Source organism: Garra rufa, chromosome 7, assembly GCF_049309525.1.
Source record: "Garra rufa chromosome 7, GarRuf1.0, whole genome shotgun sequence".
Lineage (NCBI taxonomy): Eukaryota > Metazoa > Chordata > Actinopteri > Cypriniformes > Cyprinidae > Garra > Garra rufa.
Window position 1 is genome coordinate 24,472,770 of NC_133367.1, and position 24,401 is coordinate 24,497,170.

Here is a 24,401-nt window from a genome sequence, read left to right on the forward strand (position 1 = left end):
AGGTGGTCATATACCGATACTTATTTACTGTAAGTACCACTTTTACTGTGTGAGATAAAAAATATAAAAAATAAAAAATAGGCATAAGTCAAGCATAACTTGGAAGTCTAGAAATATGAAGCTTTACATGTTGTCCATGTAACATTCTGGACAATAACCAAACACAAACAGACTTTTTATAAAAATTTATTACACAGGAAGTTTAAAAGAAACGTTTGAGGCATTTTGAAATACTCATTTGACAGGGAAAAAAGCAACAACGCATTCACAGAAATTTGAGGAAATATATGTTTCTTTGGTCTTTGTTTGGTCCCTATTTTGAGGTGGTTCCACAAAATTCCACAAACTTAGGTAGCCTACTTTTGATATATACCATGGTATGTCAAAAATACCATCGTGTGGCCAGTAGATGGAGCTCATGATGTACATTTGAGAAACACTGCAATGAAAACACCATCATTAACGTCTTCATTTGACCGGAATACGTTACATTAATGGCGAAACTTAAAGTGAATATTTGCTCAGCACATTAACATATTCATTTTACCTTCCCATTTAGTAAACTACATATAATAACGTTGCTTTAGTGGGAAAACTCGAACATAGCACCTCAGGTTGTTTGGCTATTTTTGGAAGTAGCGATATGGAGCCAACTTGGGGAAAAAAGCGCGAAAGAAATACCTCAGATCCAAAATTAAATTATTAGCCTATTCTGTGAGGGTGAAAAAAATAGGGCTCAATAGCTTGCGAGTTGGAATGAAGGAGAGTATTTGTGGAATGTTGTAAGATGGACGTCATTCTCTCTCATCGTCTCTCTCTTATAAGCTGTTCAGCTCCTGAAGCGTCTGATCCAGCACTTGATGCATTCCGAGGTTTTCTTCTTTTGCAGAAGATAATTTTTCTGAAAGCAAAAATGAAAATAGCTTGTCAGATAGTGCTGCTGTAAATATGTATACTGTACACACGTGAAAATAGGACTGCAGTCTTAGTATAGTAGTGCATTTGATCCACAACCACACAGTGAAAGATTTTCATTTGCTTGCGTTGAATGGTCAGTGTGTCAGTAATAGTATTTAAAACAACAAAGTGTACGTCTAAAGAACTTTTCTAAGGTGAAGATTAGTAAAATACTACATTGTCAATATATTAAATGAATACAGGTATACGTGGGAAATACAACCTCACCTTTATGGACAGCAGAATATCGTAAGAGAGGAGTAGGAAACTTAAGAATATTTAATATATATTACATTTAACATTTCTAGTATGTGAACATGGACTACAAAACCAATCATAGGGGTCGATTTTTTGGAAATTGAGATTTATTCATCACCTGAAAGCTGAATAAGCTTTCCATTGATGTATGGTTTGTTAGGATTTTGCTGAGATGCAACTATTTTAAAATGTGGAATCTGAGGGTGCAAAAAAATTTAAATATTGAGAAAATCTCCTTTCAAAGTTTTCCAAACGAAGTTCTTAGCAATGCATATTACCAAGCAAAAATTAAGTTTTCATATATTTATGGTAGGAAATATACAAAATATCTTCATGGAACATGATCTTTGCTTAATATCCTAATGATTTTTGGCATAAAAAAACTATTGACTTATTGCTTTGCTACAAATATATCAGTGCTACTTGTGACTGGTTTGTGATCCAGGGTCACATATAGTTACTATATTTAATAAATGTAGATTAAATGAGGTCTGAGTTGGGAGTTGGGCTGAGCCGAGCATATTGTTATTTAGTTACTGAGTCTGATATCGTTTTTGCGTAAAGATCTCAAATTTCTCAAAGGATCTGATACTTTTTGAGCAATGAATCTCTATGACCAATTACTTTTTATGACCATTCCAGTCATTTGTGATTAATGGGTTTAATTTTCAGACAAATTTGTGGCGAAATTTGAGCGTTGCAGTCAATAGAAAACAATTCCCTTACAAATCGGACATCACTACATGAGGAGCAAGTACAATATTTAATCTAAGCCTAAAATTCCTCATATTTCCAGGTTTTCCATCATCATAGAGACCCTTTTCAATCTTCAAAATGAATTATTACCAATGAAAACAGAAGATTGAGAGTCTGAAATGAAACTACAGGAGTGTTTTATTGAGACTAGCGAAGACACGTTGAAGAAAATGAAGCAAACATGAAGATAGTGTCTAGAAAGGAGGTACAGCAGAGCGAGACGGAGATGGATCTACAGAGAGGTCATGTCATTGAGAGCATGGTCCAGCTCCTCAGAGATGGCTTTGTACTTCAGCTTCTGAGCATAGAGTTCATCTGAAGATCGGCAGGAGAAGCAGGAAAGCGAAGGATGAGAAGCAGCAATGGACAGAAACCAAATGAAAAAGAGAAAGACAAGAAGTTAATGGATGGATGGATGTATGAAGAACAAACATGCTATGACGCTCACTACCAGGAAAATCATGTGCAAACCAATAACGACTGTAAAATTTCCATCCGGCTCAGAGAAGATATGCTCCCAAGTTACTTCTACTAGTCATAAATACTTTTAATAAGCAATTGCAGACTTTGGTCTTGTAAAGAGTTGACTTGCGCTGTAGGAAACAGACCTACTTCATTTCTCTTGGGACACAAGCAATACCAGGCCTGTTCAAACCAATTCCATACACTGAGCCGAATATATCATCTTCCAGTGAAAGATTCAAGCAGTTGAAACACAAGCCTGCTGGAACTCTGACAAAACTGGTCTAAAACAATATGGTGTTGTGTTTTTTAAAAGATTTTATGGCCCTTTCACAGACGGGGAGCATGACCCGCCTATGACCTGCAAAACCCCTTCCACGCAAGACTTTTCGATGTGTCCTGCTTCGCCACTGGTCATTTCTGAAGGTGAAAAGTTCATTTAGCCACTTTCTTACCTTCACTGAAATTTTCATAATAACAATGTGTTCAATGTGTAGTGTTGCTTGCCAAGTCAAACTAGAGTCAAAAATGACTTTTTTGAATAGGTTGTTAGCTACATCATCGTTTACAAAGAAAAAATAGCAATGTAAAATAATAATTTGTGTTCTATCCATCGGAACATAGCAATTAGCTCAAATAAACCGCCCAAACCAATCGAATTTAGGTTTGAACTGGTTCATTCCATTAGAATAAACTGATTCACTTAAACGGACCAGCAAAACCAATCACATCTGGTTTTTGAATGAAAATAACTGCAAAAACGAACCACCCAAACCAATCGAATCTATATTTGAATCGGTTCATTCCATCAGACAAAAGTGATTCACTAAAGCAGACCACCCAGACAAATTAAATCTGGTTTATGAATGGAAAAAAAATGCAAAAAATGAACCTCCCAAACCAATCAAATCTAGTTTTGAATCGGTTCATTCCATCAGAATAAAGTGATTCACTAAAGCAGACCACCAAAACCAATCAAACCTGTTTTTTGAATTAAAAAATAGCAAAAAACGAACCTCCCAAACCACTTGAATCTAGTTTTGAATTGGTTCATTCCATCAGAATAAAGTGATTCACTAAAGCAGACCACCCAAACCAAACAAATCTGGTTTTGAATGGAAAAAAAAAAAAAATGTAAAAACGAACCTCCCAAACCAATCAAATCTAGTTTTGAATCGGTTCATTCCATCAGAGTAAAGTAATTCACTTAAGCAGACCACCCAAACCAATCAAATCTAGTTTTGAATCGGTTCATTCCATCAGAATAAAGTGATTCACTAAAGCAGACCACCCAAACCAATCAAATCTGTTTTTTGAATTAAAAAATAGCAAAAAACGAACCTCCCAAACCAATCGAATCTAGTTTTGAATTGGTTCATTCCATCAGAATAAAGTGATTCACTAAAGCAGACCACCCAAACCAAACAAATCTGGTTTTGAATGGAAAAAAAAAAAAAATGTAAAAACGAACCTCCCAAACTAATCAAATCTAGTTTTGAACCGGTTCATTTCATCAGAATAAAGTGATTCACTAAAGCAGACCACCCAAACCAATCACATCTGGTTTATGAATGGAAAAAACTGCAAAAAAAAAATAAAACCTCCAAAACCATTCGAATCTAGTTTTGAACCGGTTCATTCCGTCAGAATAAACTGATTCACTAAGACGGACCACCCAAACCAATCATATCTGGTTTATGAATTAAAAAAAAAATAGCAAAAAACAAACCTCCAAAACCAATCGAATCTAGTTTTGAACCAGTTCATTCCATCAGAATAAAGTGATTCACTAAAGCAGACCACCCAAACCAATCAAATCTGTTTTTTGAATTAAAAAATAGCAAAAAACGAACCTCCCAAACCAATCGAATCTAGTTTTGAATTGGTTCATTCCATCAGAGTAAAGTGATTCACTTAAGCAGACCACCCAAACCAATCATATCTGGTTTATGAATTAAAAAAAAAATAGCAAAAAACAAACCTCCAAAACCAATCAAATCTAGTTTTGAATCGGTTCATTTCAACAGAATAAAGTGATTCACTAAAGCAGACCACCCAAACCAATCAAATCTGTTTTTTGAATTAAAAAATAGCAAAAAACGAACCTCCCAAACCAATCGAATCTAGTTTTGAATTGGTTCATTCCATCAGAATAAAGTGATTCACTAAAGCAGACCACCCAAACCAAACAAATCTGGTTTTGAATGAAAAAAAATAACTGTAAAAACGAACCTCCCAAACTAATCAAATCTAGTTTTGAACCGGTTCATTTCATCAGAATAAAGTGATTCACTAAAGCAGATCACCCAAACCAATCACATCTGGTTTATGAATTAAAAAAAAAAATAGCAAAAAACAAACCTCCAAAACCAATCAAATCTAGTTTTGAATTGGTTCATTCCATCAGAATAAAGTGATTCACTTAAGCAGACCACCCAAACCAAACAAATCTGGTTTTGAATGAAAAAAAAAAAAAAAAACTGTAAAAACGAACCTCCCAAACTAATCAAATCTAGTTTTGAACCGGTTCATTTCATCAGAATAAAGTGATTCACTAAAGCAGATCACCCAAACCAATCACATCTGGTTTATGAATGGAAAAAACTGCAAAAAAAAAATAAAACCTCCAAAACCATTCGAATCTAGTTTTGAACCGGTTCATTCCGTCAGAATAAACTGATTCACTAAGACGGACCACCCAAACCAATCATATCTGGTTTATGAATTAAAAAAAAAATAGCAAAAAACAAACCTCCAAAACCAATCGAATCTAGTTTTGAACCAGTTCATTCCATCAGAATAAAGTGATTCACTAAAGCAGACCACCCAAACCAATCAAATCTGTTTTTTGAATTAAAAAATAGCAAAAAACGAACCTCCCAAACCAATCGAATTTAGTTTTGAATTGGTTCATTCCATCAGAGTAAAGTGATTCACTTAAGCAGACCACCCAAACCAATCATATCTGGTTTATGAATTAAAAAAAAAATAGCAAAAAACAAACCTCCAAAACCAATCAAATCTAGTTTTGAATCGGTTCATTTCAACAGAATAAAGTGATTCACTAAAGCAGACCACCCAAACCAATCAAATCTGTTTTTTGAATTAAAAAATAGCAAAAAACGAACCTCCCAAACCAATCGAATCTAGTTTTGAATTGGTTCATTCCATCAGAATAAAGTGATTCACTAAAGCAGACCACCCAAACCAAACAAATCTGGTTTTGAATGAAAAAAAATAACTGTAAAAACGAACCTCCCAAACTAATCAAATCTAGTTTTGAACCGGTTCATTTCATCAGAATAAAGTGATTCACTAAAGCAGATCACCCAAACCAATCACATCTGGTTTATGAATTAAAAAAAAAAATAGCAAAAAACAAACCTCCAAAACCAATCAAATCTAGTTTTGAATTGGTTCATTCCATCAGAATAAAGTGATTCACTTAAGCAGACCACCCAAACCAAACAAATCTGGTTTTGAATGAAAAAAAAAAAAAAAAACTGTAAAAACGAACCTCCCAAACTAATCAAATCTAGTTTTGAACCGGTTCATTTCATCAGAATAAAGTGATTCACTAAAGCAGATCACCCAAACCAATCACATCTGGTTTTTGAATAAAATTGTTGTAACTCCTTATGAACAAGTTCAAACAAAAATAACTATCTGAATGAAACAATTCAACCAGCTCACTGCAATGAGTCAAGATGTTGTCATGCTAAACAGCAACAACAGAAGTCATTGCTAATTACTGGAAAAGCTACAGTTTACTGTTTTGAAAACACTTGCACTTCTAGAAAATGTAGTTAAGTAAGCAGAGTCTCAGTGTTCATTTACTTACACCCCAATATTGCAAAAGACTTTCAGTTGAACTTTTGGCTCCACAGTAAACTTATTTAACACAAAAATGACTATGTTCATACCTTCCAGGTCATCAATGGATTTTTCCAGTTTGGCCACTGTCCTCTCTGCAAACTCTGCACGGGTCTCGGCCTGAAAAACACAATAAGGAAGTTGAAAAAAAGACATTCGGGATGAGAAAGAGCAGCTTATCTTTGACCTCGTCTCATTTGTTGACTTCTTTACCTCCTTCAGCTTGTCACTAAGAACTTTGATTTCCTCTTCATACTTGTCTTCTTTTTCTGAGTACTGAAACACGCAAACAAAGACGGATGAAGCAAATCTGAATAAACTTGTATCGCTCTCTGAGCACTTGTGTCGTGAGAACTTCAACCGTAAATTACTGTGATTTAGTTTCAAAGCAATTATCAGGCTCTGAAGCCGAGCGATGATTATTATAGAGCTCTGAAACTGAATTGTGAACAATAACAGATAAAAGCGAGATGTTGACTTACCTTCTCTGCCTGAGCCTCTAGGGATTTAAGGTTGTTGGTAACGTTTTTTAATTCCTCCTCCAAATCACTAGCTTTGCTGGAAGTGTTTGAGAAGAAAACAGTGTTTTAGCTGGTTAACCAAAACTTAAAGTGTGAGAACAAAACTGTGAGAATAGGCAGGTGATACCATTCAGCGACTTCGGCTCTCTCCTCAGCTCGCTCCAGCTCCCCCTCGAGAATCACCAGTTTACGGGCCACCTGTAGCAAAAATGGCATTCAGATGAAGAGCTTCAAACGTTAAACATCTGGAAGCGTTGTTCCTTCAGACGCTTGTAACTCACCTCTTCGTATTTGCGGTCGGCCTCCTCTGCGATGTGTTTGGCCTCCTTCAGCTGCATCTCTTGGATCTCCATCTTCTCCTCATCCTTCATGGCACGGTTCTCGATTACCTTCATGCCTCTGGAGGTGAAACAAGAAGTTAGTAATTAGATCATCGATGGGAGATGTTAGTTACTGATGAGCTCTTCAGTTGATATGCTGCGGATCAACTTTTTTCATATTCAAAAGCATGGTCATGAAATCTAGAAATGGGAACAGACCAATGAATTTCCATGAGCTTTCTGGTTGTTTGTGTTTACTGTAAAAGTTTTTTTTTTTAACATTGATTCAGATTTGCTAATGAATCATTCAAAACATTTTGTGGAACATCTGTGGAATTTCTGAAAATTCATGGGAAATTTCCTTTTACCTCAGTTCTGAAGTTCTCTTCTCAGTTCAGTTTTAAAATTAAAATTGGTTCCCAAAGTTGGAAACCAAAAATAAAAAAACAATAAGTTTGTTTCCATAGGTAAAACCCTCTTAGGTCTTCACTCGAGAACCATAACCTCTCAAACAAGGTTAAAAGTAACTACTTTTACTCTTAAAATTATATTTTAATTCTCACATTGTGCTAACATCTTACACATTTGCTTGTGGATTGTTTTCCAATGAGACAAAGATGTTCTGATCCACCAAACCATGTGGTTTGCACCCGAAGCCTACATCAATTCATTCCACTATTATTTACAAATTAAAGCTTTCCATTGACCTCTCGCTCTCATCTGCTGCTTTCTCCGCCTCTTCCAGTTTCTGCAGTGCAGTTGCCAGCCTCTCCTGAGCCCGATCCAGTTCCTCCTCCACCAGCTGAATCCTGCGGTTCAGACCCGCCACATCACCCTCAGCCTGATGACAAAAAAGGTCAAAGGTTATTTATATACAACTACAAAAATATACGTTTTAATATTTTTCTCCTGATGATGGCATGTCATTTTCATCAGTTTTTTTTTTGCACAAAGCACAATCAACTGTGACAGAAAAAACATTTTTGCACCCTTTACGACCACCACCACCCGTTGTGATTCAAACAAAGATTGGCCTCAGAATGAACACAATGCTGCCTCTGTGACATTTCTCGGCTTTAAAGAGACCTCACAGCCAAACCCGCCCAGTTATTGCACTGATAATTGCAACTATAATTATGACAAATATCAGCAATGGCTCTCTCCCAGTGCAGACGTGCGAACACACAGAACAGTAGGAAAATCTCGCAGCCAGGAAACTGCATCTGGGTTTAAAATTTAAGAGGAGACAGAAAAACAAGGCATAGGGGACAAGTTAAAAAGAGCAAATCGTCCATTTTCTGATCTGATCACATCTTTGTTTTGAGTCAGAGTTGCTGCTACGGACTCCTGCTGCTTTCTTTAAGGTCCAGTGGATTATTTCGAGCGTGAATGGTAGTAAACAGATCAAATAAAGTCTCCAACGGGGTGTTTTTGGAGTGACGCCATAGAAGAACATTTTTTGGTTCCCCAAAGAACCTTTTAGTGAACAGTTCCTTATGGAACCATCTTAAACTTTTTCCACTGTAAACAACCTCTTCACATTTGAAAGGTTCTATGGAAGTTCAAGGTTCTTCATGGACCCATCGATGCCAATTTAAGAACTTTTACAAAGGTTCCAAAAGGGTGTTTTTGCAGTGATGCCATAGAACAGTTCTTGAAAGAGTCATTTTGAAGAGCTTTTTAAAAATCCAAAGAACTTTAACACCATAAAGAACCTTTTTTACATTTGAAAGGTTCCATAGATGTTTAAGGTTCCTCATGAAACCATCGATGCCATTGAAGAACCTTTATTTTTAGGAGTTTGACATACCACAGTACGTTCAAACGTTTCTTATAGTTAGTTTGCTACTGGATGGCATAAAACGATCTATAAATTAAACAAATTAACACAATAAAATAAAGAATAGGGCCCTGACTCCAAACAATTACGCATGTTTTACGTAAACCTACCAATATCCGGCACCATGACTTGTCGCAAAAAAAGAAGTTTTAGTCACATGACATTGGTTAATGGAAAGGCATCATTTCGCAATGTTTTTTTTTTAAATCGACATTTGTAAAATATTGCTGACTCCAAACCTCACAGTTGCAAATGTTTTCTAATAACTGCAACTTCTTTTCTTGTAATGGCAGCTTTTTTCTTAAAATTGTGACTTATAATACAACTTTATATTTTGCGATGTGACTTTATAACTTATCCGTATCGGATAGCTGTGTTTCCATTACTCTTCAAATTGCGCAAATTGAAATACGGCCGATGGAAACACCTCAATTTCGCAAAAACTCACATATATCGCAAAAAAAAGTTTAAGGCTCATGTGAGGTGATTCGAAAAATATCGCAATATTGTGCTGCTGGGCTAAAGATACACACCTAGTCTTCTTTGATCAAAAATAATGGCTACTGCGGTGGCTGCGCTATACATAAACCTACCTGCGAGACGAAAAACATGTATTTTAGTCACATGACGTTTTTTTGAATGCGCTGTCATTTTGCAATAATTTGTTTATAAAATATTGCACAAGTTTTGCGCAAATCTGTATGGAAACAGCCAATGTGACTTTATGTCTAGAAATATTTTTCTCATCATTTTTTCTTGTAATCAGTACTTTTTTCTTATTATTGTCACTTTACTGTATATCCCACAATACAACTTTATATCTCACATTGTGTAATGTAAAATATTTCTTGTAATTGCAAACTTTTTTCTCACAATTACAGCTTTTTTCTCAAAATTGTGACTGAAAAAAATTACTTCATATCTCACAATTATGAGATAAATTGGTAATTTTGTAATGAAATGTTTTATTTCAAGACGTGTAATTGTGGCTTTTTTCTCATAACAGTGACTTTATCTTTTATATTTTGCAATGTGCGAGTTTGTATTTAAAAAATGCTATTCAGTACTGACATCATTAAATAAGAGGTCAATTGAACATTTATTCGAACATATTTAGCCAACACATCAATGGAGTAGGAGGTTGACCCCCTTTCAAATAAAGAGAACCAGAGAGGGGAGGAGAAAAATGCACAGGAAATGGACACACTCCACATCCTCTCCCCTCCCGAAATGCTCATTCAGTTCAGGGTCAGGATACTCCCTCATGAGCCATGCCCTTTCCTTAGTCACCACGTTCCCTGGCTGCTTTAGATGCAAGCCATATATGGTAAAACAAGCTCTGGAGAATGCTGGTGGTGAAGTGCCAAAAACTAAAGAATAGCAAAAAAAACAGCCATATGTTATCGAGAAGCGTCTGGACGCAGCCTTGAACATTTTATCACGTACAAAACGAACCCAAACACCCATATGTGTGATATGAGACGGCGACATTCCCAGATCTATGTTAACCCAGGCCCATTTAAACCCCAATGTACTCAGATCTTGTTAGAGCCGCTGTGACGTTGAGTCCAATTATACGTTTAGGGTTGAAATGTAGGGGAATCACCTGGGACTGCTGTCGACTTCCTGAGGCACAGGACTATTGTATGTGACATTGAGCAAACACTGAGACGAACCCTATCAGTGAAATGACCTTTTTATAGGCTGATATTATGAAAATAAGGCCTATCGGATGAAAACGAACAGTAGAAACAGTGAAAGAAGTGAACGCTTATTCTCCAGATCACTTTCTAAAGGTCTTACTGGTAAAAGAGCAAAAGAGAGAGTTACCGATGCCAAAATATTGGTTATTTCCTAACTAACGCAAAGAAGAGCAGAAGATTATTAGAGTATTGCAACATAGGTGATCACTTATGTGACCAAACTTTGAAAAGATATGCAAAAGAGGTCTTGATATCATTTCTAACACCATGGGAAGCTGTCAATGCAAATTTAAGGAGCCTAATGGTTTTTGTGCAGGCTTCACATATGTTTCTGGTCATGTTCTTGACTTTTAACCCCAAAGTGAATTATGACCTACATAAATTAGGACCATCATGAAGAGGTCATTGGTCACATCATGATCAAGTCCAGCAGCATTCTGTCACACTAACAGTGGGAAAACTCCCACTTGTGAAAGCAAAGCCAGCTAAATTTGTAAGACTAGACACCACAAAGAAAGAAGGAAGTTGATGTAGGGACCAAGAACCTCCTAACATCTATCTTCTAAAGATCTAGATAAAAGACACAGTATTAGTCTACAAACACTTGAAGAACTGGACTTTTCTCAAGCTGTGCCAGCTTCCTGCATATCTGCATGGTCATCTGAATACGAAGAGGGTCCACAGGAAACTCCAGTGTGGAGCAAGAAGCAACATCCTGACTCAGTTCCTTTGGGAGCTCTAGATGGGACATCCTTTGGGTCTTCCTTGAGAACCGCAAAATCAAATTCTTGGGTTCTGCAAAAGATCTAACAATTCTTCTTTGTCTAAACCAAAGCTGGAGAACGTTTTTTCTCTCCATTTCTGTCACCTGTGGAGTTTTGGTTCCTTGCCGCTGTCGCCTCTGGCTTGCTTAGTTGGGGACACTTTCCAGCGATATCGTATACTATTTGAACTGAACTGGATGATGATATCACTGAATTCATTGATGAACTGCCTTTAACTGAAAACTGATTATTTACAATAATGCGTTACTTACACACTATTGTGCTGTTTAAATACTGTGCAGTTGCTTTGACACAATCTGTATTGTTAAAAGCGCTATATAAATAAAGGTGACTTGACTTGACTTGGAGAACATTCGCTTCCTACAGTTCCAATACCAGCAGGATTCTGGCCAGGAGGATTCAGGCCGTATTTTCTCATAGCAGCTTGCACATTAAGTGCTCCACAAATTATGACTCAGAAAATTTCATAAAATGGAGCATCTAAATCCACCAAGGACTGTGGGGGAAGGGCTTCCTTGACAAGCATCTTCATATCATGGAAAACCTTCTAAACATACAACATTTTATCATATTCTCAATTAAAAGAGATTATTCATTAGGTCTAAATGAATGATTACTCCAATGAATTAGGTAGAAATTGCTTCTATAACTGCAATAGCTACCATTTTACAGTTTTTCTGTCCTGTTGTAGAAATGGGTTGATGGTTTTAAGAATGAATAGATTAGGTTACACCAAAAAAAAAGTCATTTTTAAGAGTTAGACCTGTGAGAAGCATCTCATAGATAGATAGTATTAAGCAGGTTAATAAGAAGACAAAAACGTTAGTGAAAACAACTAAATTGTTAATTGTGTACATTAAAACGATTTTTTAAGACTTAAAGAATGGTAAAACGGTGTAACAAGCTTGTATGAGAAAACACTGAGGCCTAACAACTGCCCAAAAGCAGATTTGGGGGTCGGACTGTCCCTTTGGACCAACGCCTTTCATTCCACAACCTCACGTCTGCATCCAGGTCCGACTGTTCACCTAAACATACAATTATAGTCTTCAGAGGAGCCCGGGAGCTTTTTATAGACGCCTGGGCTCACAGAGGGAGCGGGTAGAGGAGTCTGGAGAGCGTAAAGACGGTAAATAAGAAGAAAGAAAGAAGAAGATTTGTCTCACTTTCTCCCGGAGCTCGCGCTCATTGTCCAGCTCTCGCTGAAGAACCAAAGCTCGATCTTCTGCGTCGTCCGCCTGCTGCTGCAAAGTCTGGATCTTTCTCTTCACTGCGTCCAAAGAAGTCGCACCTGTCATTTTTAGATACTTTTCTTATATTATATTTACTAGTAAAAACGAAACGAACCGCGACTTTGGTCAGGAAAAATAAAACGATGTGCAAAAAAACAACGGAAACAACTTTTCAAAAGGCTATAAAATAATAAATACGTCAAAAGCCTAAAATATATATAATCCCCGAATATAGGAATGTTACAAACAATAACGGAATGCTAATGTACTTGGATGGCCAGTGCAAAAAAAAGAAAAAGAAAAAGAAGAAAACGACACGAAATGTGCAATCCAACAAAACTTCCCAGTCCGGATGAATACAAAACGGTTCAATGAACAAAAAAACTATCTTCGCAGGAGGTTATTTCTGTCTCATGGAGTCATTGGAATGTGAGAGAATGTAAGGAGGCAGAACTTCTGCAGAAAACTTTCAATGTAACTGTGGAAAAGTCAGGTCCCGGTGACGTCACGGTGGGCGGGGCGCCATTGAGTCACAATTCAGTCTGATTTTATGATAATTAGCCTACATTTCTGTATAAAGCGTGACAACTGTAAACCATAGAACTAAGTGCTCCTTTGGTTTAGATTTACTCGTCTGTTTAATGTTTGTTTAATACACTTCCATTTAAAAGTTTGGGATCAGTACGATGTTTTTTTTTAAAGAAGTTTCTCATCAAGGCTGCGTTCATTTGATCAAAAATACAGAAAAAAAATGTAATAGTGTGAAATATTATTACGATGGAAAATAACGTCTATTTTATACATTAAAATCGAATTTATTCCTGTGATCAAGGCTGAATTGTCAGCATCATTCATTACACTGTTGCGAACATAGATAATTCTAAAAATAAATCAGCATATTATTTGATTTCTGAAGGATCATTTGACACTAAAGACTGGAGTAAATTATATTTTAAAGTACATTAAAATAGAAACCATTTTTATATATGTGACCCTGGACCACAAAACCAGTCATAAGGTTAAATTTGACAAAACTGAGATGTATACATCATATGAAAGCTCAGTAAATCAGCTTTCTATTGATGTATGGTTTGTTAGGATAGGACAATATTTGGCCGAGATACATCTATTTGAAAATCTGGAATCTGAGGGTGCAAAAAAATCAAAATCCTGAGAAAATCACCTTTAAAGTTGTCCAAATTAGGTTCTTAACAATGCATATTACTAATCAAAAATTACATTTTGATACATTTACAGTAGGAATTTTACAAAAAATCTTCATGGAACATGATCTTTACTTAATTTCCTAATGATTTTTGGCATAAAAGAAAAATCAATAATTTTGACCCATGTATTTTTGGCTAATGCTACAAACATACCCCAGCGACTTAAGACTGGTTTTGTGGTCCAGGGTCACATATCGTTATAACATTTCGCAATATTGTGAACAAATTAATTCAGCCTTTTGATTACTTTATACTACAGTGTAAAATCATTTTTAACAGAAATGTAATGTGGAAATACAGTAAAATAACCACAATTATTATCTTCCAGGCGTCTGGAGAACTGTATGTTTAGTAGCTGAGGGTCACATTACAAATCATGTTATACACCTTGATTTTTGCTGTTGACATTTTATTAAGTTACATTCTAACATCTTATAAATAACTTAACATCATCTTCCATCCCTCTTGACAGTTTACATGCCAACACTGTTGTTTCCAACCAATCTCTCCTTTAAAATTACTTTAGCTGATGTAACGTAATGTATTCGATCATATTAAAAAATACTTTTGAATAAGGCCATGCAGGTTTAGATTTTTACATCACCTGACAAAACATTTTTACAGTATATCCATTTCTTTTAAGCAAAAAATACAGTTGAAGTCAAATGTAAGTCTGCTAAATGTTAATTATTTTACCAAAATAAGAGGGACCATACAAAATGCATGTTATTTTTTATTTAGCACTGACGTGAATAAGGTATTTCACATAAAAGAGGTTTACATATAGTCCACAACAAAAAACAATAGAAATGACCCTGTTTAAAAGTTCACATACACTTGATTCTTAATAATGTGTTGTTACCTGAATGATCCACTGCTGTGTTTTTAAAAGTTTAGAGTCCCTTGTTTGTCCTGAACAGTTAAACGGCCCATTGTTCTTCAGAAAAATCCTTCAGGTTCCACAAATTCTTTGGTTTTTCAGCATTGTTGTGTATTTGAACCCTTTCCAACAATGACTGTATGATTTTGAGATCCATCTTTTCACACTGAGGACAACTGAGGGACTCATATACAACTATTGCAAAAGGATCAAACGATGCATTAAGAGCTGGGGGTGAAAACTTTTGAACGGAATGAGGGTGTGTCCTTTTTTTTTTTTTATTATATCATCTTGTTTTCATTTAGTGATGCCCTTCAGAAGCTACAGAAGATACTTATGTTTCCCAGAAGACAAATAAGTTAAATTTATCTTCAAATTTAAAAAGTTTTCAGCCCGTCTCACAATGCATCGTTTTTCCTTCTGAAGCATCAGTGAGCATTTGAACCTTCTGTAATAGTTGCATATGAGTCCCTCAGTTGTCAAATATATTCAAATACACACAAATGATGAAAAATCAAAGAGTTTGTGGAACCTGAATGATTTTTCTAAAGAAGAGTGGGCAGTTTAACTGTTCATGACAAACAAGGGACTCATGAACAACTATCACTAAACAAACAACAACAACAACAACAACAACAAAAAAACACAGCTGTGGATTCAGATAACAACACAGTATAAACTTTTGAACAGGGTCATTTTATAAATTCAACTATTATTTTCTCTTGTGAATTATATGTGTGCTTATTTTATGTGAAATATCTTATTCAGGCCAGTGCTAAATAAAAAATAACATGCATTTGATATGACCCCTCTTATTTTGGTCAAATAATTAACATTTTGCAGATTCTGCATGGTGTATGTAAACTTTTGACTTGAACTGTATATTGATATTCACTGTAAATGTTTTAATCATATCAATGTTTTTGTTTCCATCTACTTAAAGAGATAGTTGCTGTCTATGCAGGGTCAGAAAGCTCTTGGATTTCATCCAAAACATCTTAATTTGTGTTCTGAAGATGAACGAAGGTCTTACAGGTTTGGAACGACATGAGGGTGAGAAAATTTTCACTTTTAACAAAGCAATTAAACACAATTTTGTAATTACAACCCCCACAATTAAATCCTCCGCTCTTGACGTTACACACCATTTCATGTGTGACACACTTTCCTCAGAAGCGTGCTTTTGTTCTAAAGACGAGCCAGCGATCGCAGAGCATTGATTTCATTAGTCACAGGAGTGTGGCCCTCTGTGTTTGCTTTCGCTACATTCTTGGGATTCCTGGGCTGCTACATGGCAACTGAAGTCCCAGTCTCCTGCTGCTCGCCGACTTATCACTAACAGGCCTCAAAAAAATCCCTCGCTCATTGAGAGTATCTTACCTACTTCTTTGGTGTTGCCAATGCAGATGTATAATTAGTTTACAGTTTCCTCTAATGCATGACATGTGGTACGCTTGTCTGGTGCACATTTTCAGGGCAGCGCTCCAAGGAACGCAAAAAACGCTTGTATTCCCAGTTTCAGGCCTCTTGGTCTGCCATCAGAAAGCTAGAACATTCTACTGGAAATTAAGCTCACTGAAAATTGCATTTGTCCCCTTATTGAATGCCACGGTGTGTCTTGTAGAAGTGTTTTGTGGTCAACGACAATGTGGAGAACATCTCTCTCTGTCGCAAATGGATTTACCCCCATGCTGGAATCATTAAGAATTCACAAACAACTGATTCGCCCCTCCTCGGCTTCCTTCTTAAACTATGCAGTCATTTCCTTTGAGGTCACGTTGTGAGGAGTAACCCGAGCTTATCAGAGCAGCGGACAGGATGGACCACTTCAGACCCACGCAGGTGTGATTACCGCAATTTTCTCACTTGCCCCAAGGCCAAACACGTTTCTACAGGTGAAACTTCAAGGAATAGTTCAAGCAAAAAAGAACATTTGCTGAAAATATACTCATCCAAGATGTAGACGAGTTTGTTTCTTCATCTGAAAAGATCTGGGGAAATTTTTCATCACTTGCTCACCAGTGGATTAATGGATGCAGTTAATTGGTGCTTTGAGAATTAGAGTCCAAACAACTGTTAAAAACATCACAGTAATCCACAAGAAATCCTCCAGTCCATCATTACTATCTTGTAAAAAGCTGCATGTTTGTAAGAAAGAAATCCATCATTAATGCGGTTTTAATTTCAAACCGTTCATTTCAACTAAAATATGTACGATGGCGTTTTAGTGCCAATCTAAGATTGCGAGATTAAAGTATTAATATTTCGAGATTAAAGTGGAAATACTACGAGAATAAAGTCGAAAAGTTTTGAAAATAAAGTCAAAAGGTTTTGAGAATAAAGTTGAAATATTACAAGAATAGAGCAAAAATTATGAGAATAAAGTCAAAATGTTTCGAAAATAAAGTCAAAAGGTTTTGAGAAAGTTGAAATACTACGAGAACAAAGTCGAAATGTTTTGAAAATAAAGTTGAAATATTACGACAATAAGGTCTAAATGTTTTGAGAATAAAGTGGAAATATTACGAGAATAAAGTCAAAATATTTTGAGAATAAAGTGGAAATATTACGAGAATAAAGTCTAAATGATTTGAGAATAAAGTTGAAATATTACGACAATAAGATCTAAATGTTTTGAGAATAAAGTTGAAATATTCCGAGAATAAAGTCTAAATGTTTTGAGAATAAAGCTGAAATATCACGACAATAAAGTCTAAATGTTTTGAGAATAAAGTCGAAATTACAGGAATAAAATCAAAATATTTTGAGAATAAAGTCAAAATGCTTTAAGAATGAAGTCGAAACATTTCTCGTAATAATTTGACTTTATTCTCGTAGTATTTCAACTTTATACTCATAGTATTTCGACTGTATACACATAATATTTTGACTTTATTCTCTTAATATTTTTACTTTATTCTCATAATATTTGGACTTTATTCTCGGAATAATTCGACTTTATTCTCGTAATATTTTGACTTTATTCTCATAATATTAAGATTTTATTCTCATAATATTTAGACTTTATTCTTGAAATAATTAGAATTTATTCTCAAAATATTTCAACTTTATTCTCATAGTATTTAGACTTTATTCTCTAAACATTTTTACTTTATTCTCGTAATATTTCAGCTTTATACTCGTAATACTTTGACTTTATTCTTGAAATATTACTACTTTAATATCGTAATCGTAGTTTTTTTTTTTTTTAACTGGCAATAAAACGCTGTCATAAATATGAGTTCTCTATCCAAAATATTGCTTTTATCTACTGAAAAAGTCATCTCATCTGAATCAGGAGAGAAATATACATAGATCAAACACCGTTTACAATTAGAAACAGTCCAAAACAGTTCTAAACAAACCTGTAGGTGGATTTTGACATGATAGGACAACAAAGGATGGACTTTTTCAACTAGAGGAAGCGTTGTTATAAATTATAGACAAATTTTTTGGCCAAAAGCGATGGTTTAAAGTTAAAACATCTTAATGATGGATTTGTTTCTTAAAAACACACTTTTTCACTTTATAAGATGTTAACTGATAGATTGATCGTTCATCGTTCATAGATTGTTCATGTGGATTATTTATGGATTACTGTGATGTAATCCGTCATATTGACGGCACCCATTCACTGCAAAGGTGAGCAAGTGATTAAATGCTATACTTCTCCAAATCTGTTCTGATGAAGAAACGAACTCATCTACATCTTGGATAGCCTGAGGGTGAGTAGATTTTCAGCAAATATTCATTTTTGTGTGAACCATTCCTTTTAAAGCCTGAGAATGATCTTTTTAGTGAGTGTCAGTGTCAGTGTCAGTTACAAGGCATTACAAAAGTAAACCTGAGGAGAGAAGTATTTTCAAAGATTCATGTCTTCTGTTGACATGTTTTATTGGGGTAAAGCTTTTTACTGCCCTGTAAATCCTCATTTGAAACACACGCAATGGTGCCATGACCCTGAAATGGACCAGCTGGAATGAGAGCCCCAGTGACAGGAAGTGAAAGCATCATAACAAAACTTGAATTACTCAAGTTGTTTATTGTAGAGGAGTCATGTCTGATTCTGTTTTATTGAACCCCAGTCTGAAGGAATGCCTCACTTACGTCAGCAGCTTTTTTCTCAGACAGTTCCAGTTTCTCTTGGGCGTCTTTCAGGGCCTCTGAGTACTTGTCCAGTTCATCTTCAGTCTGTTTGAGCTTCTTCTGCAGGCCGACCAGCTCATCATCCAGCTGAATGAAGAAGAGTGAGTAAACATGTCAGAGCACTGCACACATGACATAACTTAAGGGAGTATATCCCAGACGTTCAAGCAACAAATCTGTCTGGAATGCATATTAGTAATATTATGAGTATGATTATGAACAATTATCACTCATAATATTATCCATCATTTTATAAAAGCAAAATGTTTGATAAATATATTTATGACATATTTATGGTACATATTTATTACATAAATACAATTTATTTATTACATAAATAAACATATTTATGGTACATTAGTATTATTATTATTATTATTATTATTATTATTATTTAAAAATATAGATTTACAAATAAACAAAACAATAAAAGTTGTATGCATTTTATTATTTAAAATAATAAATATAATTTTATTGCAGTATAGTCCAGTGGTAGTTGTTGCTAATAATAATAATAATAAATAATAATAAAATAATAATAATAATAATAATTATTATTATTATTATTATTATTATTATTTAATTAAACAGTAATATAATGTTAATATTAAATCAATTTTTATTGCGGTATAGTATAGTGTGGTTGTTGATGTTAATAATAAACAATAAAAATTATAATTATATTATAAATAATAATAATAATAATAATAAATTAACAATAATATAATTTAAATATTACATTCATATTATTATTATTATTATGTAATTAACTAATAATATAATTTTTTGTTGTATAGTATAGAAGTTGTTTATGATAATATATATATATATATATATATATATATTATAATAAACAATTAAAAATAATAATTATATGTATTATTTAAATTAAATTATATTACTGTTTTATTACATAAATAATTATTATTCTTTGTGTAATTAATAAACAAATAATATAATTGTAATAATAAATATTCATTTTATTGCTTTATAGTCTAGTGGTGGTTGTTGATAATAATAATAATAAAAATCATTGTTATTATTATGTAATTAATTAAACTAATATAATTGTAATAATAAATATACATTTTATTTCTGTATAGTCTAGTGGTTGTTTATTATTATATTAATAATAATAAAAACAATTAAAAATAATTATTATTTTTGTAATTAATAAAACAATAATAGCATTGTAATGATACATATAATTAATTTTTTTATTATTTTATTTTTGTATAGTCCAGTGGTTGTTGATAATAATAATAATAATAATAATCATAATCATAATAATAATAATAATAATAATAATAAACATTTAAAAATAATTATATTATATTTCTTATTTAAATAACATTATTGTTTTATTAATTACATACATAACTATTATTTATGTATTAATAAAACAATATAATATTAATAATAAATATCATTTTATTGCTGTATAGTCCAGTGGTTGTTAATAATAATAATAATAATAACAATAATAAATTATTAATAATAAAAATAATTTTATTGCAGTATAGTCCAGTGGTGCTTGTTGATAATAATAATAATCATAATAATGATAATTATTATTATTAATTAATTAAACAATAATATAAATAGACATTTTATTGCTGTATAGTCTAGTGGTTGTTTATAATAGTAATAATAATAATAATAATAAACAATTATAAATAATTATTATTTATGTAATTAATAAAACAATAATATTATTTTAATATTATTTTTTTCGCTGTACATAATAATAATAATAATAATAATAATAAACATTATTAAAATTATATTCTATTTATTATTTAAATTACATACATAACTATTATTAAAAGAACATATATCTAATATATATATAATTTTAATAATAAATATAATAATAATATTATTTTATTGCTGTATAGTCCAGTGGTGTGAATAAGGGAACAAACAAAAAAACATGATTATTATAAATGGAATGTTTGTGCATTTTATGACACATAAAAATAATCATGTTATTTATCATTTTGTTTTTATTAGTGTTCAAGAGTACAGCCACTAAATAATAATAATAATACATAATTATTTATATTATCAAAACAAAATATTTTTGTTTTGATAATAATATATATAAAATAAATATTTAAACATTCAAATGCATTAAAAAATACATATCAAAACATTTTGGTAACTCATATTTAAATCATAGGCCTGCTGTCTGTAATGACAGATAACTATATTTAATTTGAGTCTGCTGTAAAGTGAGAAGTGACATAAACGAACACTTTGCTATCTGGGGCTATCAGTTTGGCTGGGTTCTTGTGTTTAAGAGAGCGTCCGTTAATCTACTAGTAGGATTCCAGACAGCCTGACTTCTCTTGTCCATTTATAACCTTTAGGTGTTATGAATGGTGAAAGACATACTGATGGATAGGCTTACAGCCAATATTCATTTACTGAGGTATTTGTCTGTTTGCAAAGAGCGGTAAATTGCTCATTTTTTGTTGACCTATACAACTAAAAATGGATTAGTATATGAAAAAAATAGCATTAACTAAGATTAATAAATACCATAAAACTATCATTCATTGTTAGGTCCAACTATTGGATTTTTTTTTTTACGAATTCCTTCATAATTGCACAAAATAAGTAGCCACTCTTGTGAAAGACCCAGAATTGCAGCTTCAAATGCATACTTGGTTTTCAAGCATGAGGTCTTGGCTCACTTCTCCTTGATTACAATCATACAGTCCAGCCTGGGCAGATCCTATTGCAAGCACTTTTGTTAGAACCGCTTATATTTTTCACTTCATACTTCTCTATGGAGTCCTACCTGAATTTCTGAGTTCTTACCTGCTTACATTTGTCCTCAGCAGCTTTCTGTTCCGTCTCGGCATGCTCCGCCCGGTCGATGGCGTTCTCCTTGTCCAGTTTGAGCATCTGCATCTTCTTCTTGATGGCCTCCATGGTTGCAGGTTGATCTAGTGTCTGGGTTGAATCTGAAATTCAAGGGAGCTACGAACGAAGTGCAGTTCTCGGTCCTTCAGCCGAAAGTGTGGTCAGATTAATAGATGCGTGGAGATTTAGGAGGGGAGAAGAATGCAGCTGATGCTGCCTGCAACCAAGAGCTGCCAGCAATTCTGGATTGCTCTACATAACCCAACCGAAGTCTAAAACACCCCCCCCCCCTTCTCTCCCCCACCCGTCTCCATATCTAACCACTTGTGAGAAGGAATGGCCTGGACCAAACACAGTCAGAAGCACTTCTCCTTATTTGGAGTGGTGCATATTGTTTTTAAAAAAGGACCATGAGATGGAGAGGTGAGCAGATAGGAGCTGCCTCCAGATTTAACCCGTAATTGAGGATAAGAACTTTGACTGGGAGACCTTAAAAATACAGGTTTTGATGGTTCCATGAAGAACTTTTAACGTTCTGTAGAAAAAGGTTCTTTGAACTAAGAAGAAAATGGTTCTGAAAGGCTCTTTGAGGAACCAAAAATGGTTCTTTAGTGGAATTGCTGCAAAAACTCATCTAAGTTTAGACAATCATCTAAAAAAAAAAAAAGAGTCTAAAGAACTCATTCAAATATCAGTAGTGCTACTGCAAACATTTATGGTTAGGCACTTTCCAAAACCTTTAACTCTTAGCAAAAAATAAATTATTATTATAGTTATTATAGTTTTTTAACTATCGCCTCTATCGTGGTTATAGGCTAATGTGACATTGCTGTGCTACGTGGTCACGGAAATTTATAATTTGCAGACGTCTTTTAACATTAACATTCTGTGATGCAATTACAGAAGGTTCAAACACTCACCAGTGCTTCAGAAGGAAAAACAATGCATTAACAGATGGGGAATTTGAAGATCAGGGTCAATTTAACTTTTTTTGATTTTGATGTAAGTTTCTTCTGTAGCTTCTGAGGGCCAGTACTAAATAAAAAAAAAAAAAAGATATTCAGGCAAAATAAGAAAAATGCACAGATGCTAATTCCATTCAAAACTTTACACCCCTGGCACCCCTTAATGCATCATGTTTCCTTCTGAAGCATCAGTGAACGTTTGAACCTTCTGTAATAGTTGCATATGAGTCCCTCAGTTGTCCTCAGTGTGAAAAGATGATCTCAAAATCATACAGTCATTGTTGAAAAGGGTTCAAAATACACAAAAATGCTGAAAAACTAAAGAATTTGTGGGACAAACAAGGGACTCACGAACAACTATCACTAAAGCACTTCTCCTTATTTAAAACAGTGCATATTGTTTGTTTGTAAACAAGGACCATGAGATGGAGAGGTGAGAAGATAGGACCTGTGTCCAGATTTAACTCGTAGAGGATAAGTGTGAAAGAACTTTCACTGGAAGTCCTTAAAAATACTTCTTTTTTTTCACTGAAAGGCTCTTTTTGAGGAACCAAAAATGGTTGAAACTTTATTTCAGGTGTCAATTATCTAAAAAAGAGCCTATAGAACTCATTCAAATATCAGTAGTAATACTGCAAACATTTATGGTTAGGTACTTTCCAAAATCCCTAACCCTTTAAAAAAAAAAAAATGATTCTTATTACGTAGCTCTCTGGAATACGTCATTCTTATTAGTCAGTCGCAGTATTGGGAGGCCAGATATTCGTAGTATTCGCTCAACGATTAACTGGTAGAAATTTGTCAACCAACATTCGTCTCTATTGCGATTATAGGCTCACGTGACGTTGCATACGTGGTCATGAAAATGTATCTTTTACAGACATTTAACATTGTGGTTTAAAAAAAAAAAAACAAGAGATTTTAAGCTGTTAAAACACAATTACAGAAGGTTCAAATGCTCACTGATGCTTCAGAACGAAAAACAATGCATTAAAGGGATAGTTCACCCAAAAATGAAAATTTGATGTTTATCTGCTTACCCCCAGGGCATCCAAGATGTAGGTGACTTTCAGAGGTGGGTAGAGTACCCAAAATCTGTACTCAAGTAAAAGTACAAGTACAAATATTTACTCAAGTATGAGTAAAAGTAACAATCTTAATAGTTACTTGAGTAAGAGTAAAAAAGTATCCGATGAAAAATGTACTCAAGTAGCCAGTTACTAGTTACTTCTTGATATGAAGTGAAGACCCTGAATTTCAAACTGTTTGGAAAGCTTCCGCACACCTCTCCTTGAAAACATTATATTTGTATTATTATATATATATATATATATATATATATATATATATATATATATATATATATATATATATATATATATATATATATATATATATATATATATATATATATATATATATATATATATATATATATATTATATATATAATATATATATATATATATATATATATATATATATATATATATATATATATATATATATATATATATATATATATATATATATATATTATATATATATATATATATATATATATATATTATATATATATATATATATATAATATAATATATATATAT

The 24,401-nt window shown here is 33.6% G+C and overlaps 1 protein-coding gene across 3 annotated transcripts; it reads right to left on the reverse strand.

Moving 5' to 3' along the window:
- Nucleotides 1–170: 170 nt before the first annotated feature.
- LOC141339236 (tropomyosin alpha-1 chain) lies at nt 171–22,090 on the reverse strand. 3 transcript variants are annotated; one of them, XM_073844865.1, is made up of 9 exons: nt 21,786–22,086; nt 18,921–19,046; nt 7,855–7,988; nt 7,109–7,226; nt 6,955–7,025; nt 6,789–6,864; nt 6,520–6,582; nt 6,357–6,426; nt 171–901 (listed from the first exon to the last, which is right to left on the reverse strand). In XM_073844865.1, exons 1-9 carry the CDS (start codon nt 21,897–21,899, stop codon nt 819–821), a joined length of 855 nt encoding a protein of 284 aa, XP_073700966.1. In that variant the 5' UTR covers nt 21,900–22,086; the 3' UTR covers nt 171–818. The 3 variants fall into 3 exon arrangements, with proteins under 3 accessions (XP_073700966.1, XP_073700967.1, XP_073700968.1); XM_073844867.1 differs by lacking the exon at nt 171–901 and adding an exon at nt 2,189–2,286 and having other exon boundaries at nt 21,786–22,090; XM_073844866.1 differs by lacking the exons at nt 18,921–19,046; nt 21,786–22,086 and adding an exon at nt 12,642–13,137.
- Nucleotides 22,091–24,401: the final 2,311 nt, after the last annotated feature.

What these genes read in the sequence shown, in the direction of transcription:
- LOC141339236 (XM_073844865.1), bottom strand. Translation starts at nt 21,899, where the DNA reads ATGGAGGCCATCAAGAAGAAGATGCAGATGCTCAAACTGGACAAGGAG. An exon ending in CTGAGGACAAATGTAAGCAG is followed by an intron (nt 19,047 to 21,785) that starts GTAAGAACTCAG and finishes TTCTTCATTCAG; the next exon opens with CTGGATGATGAGCTGGTCGG. An exon ending in TAGAGGCTCAGGCAGAGAAG is followed by an intron (nt 6,583 to 6,788) that starts GTAAGTCAACAT and finishes TGCGTGTTTCAG; the next exon opens with TACTCAGAAAAAGAAGACAA.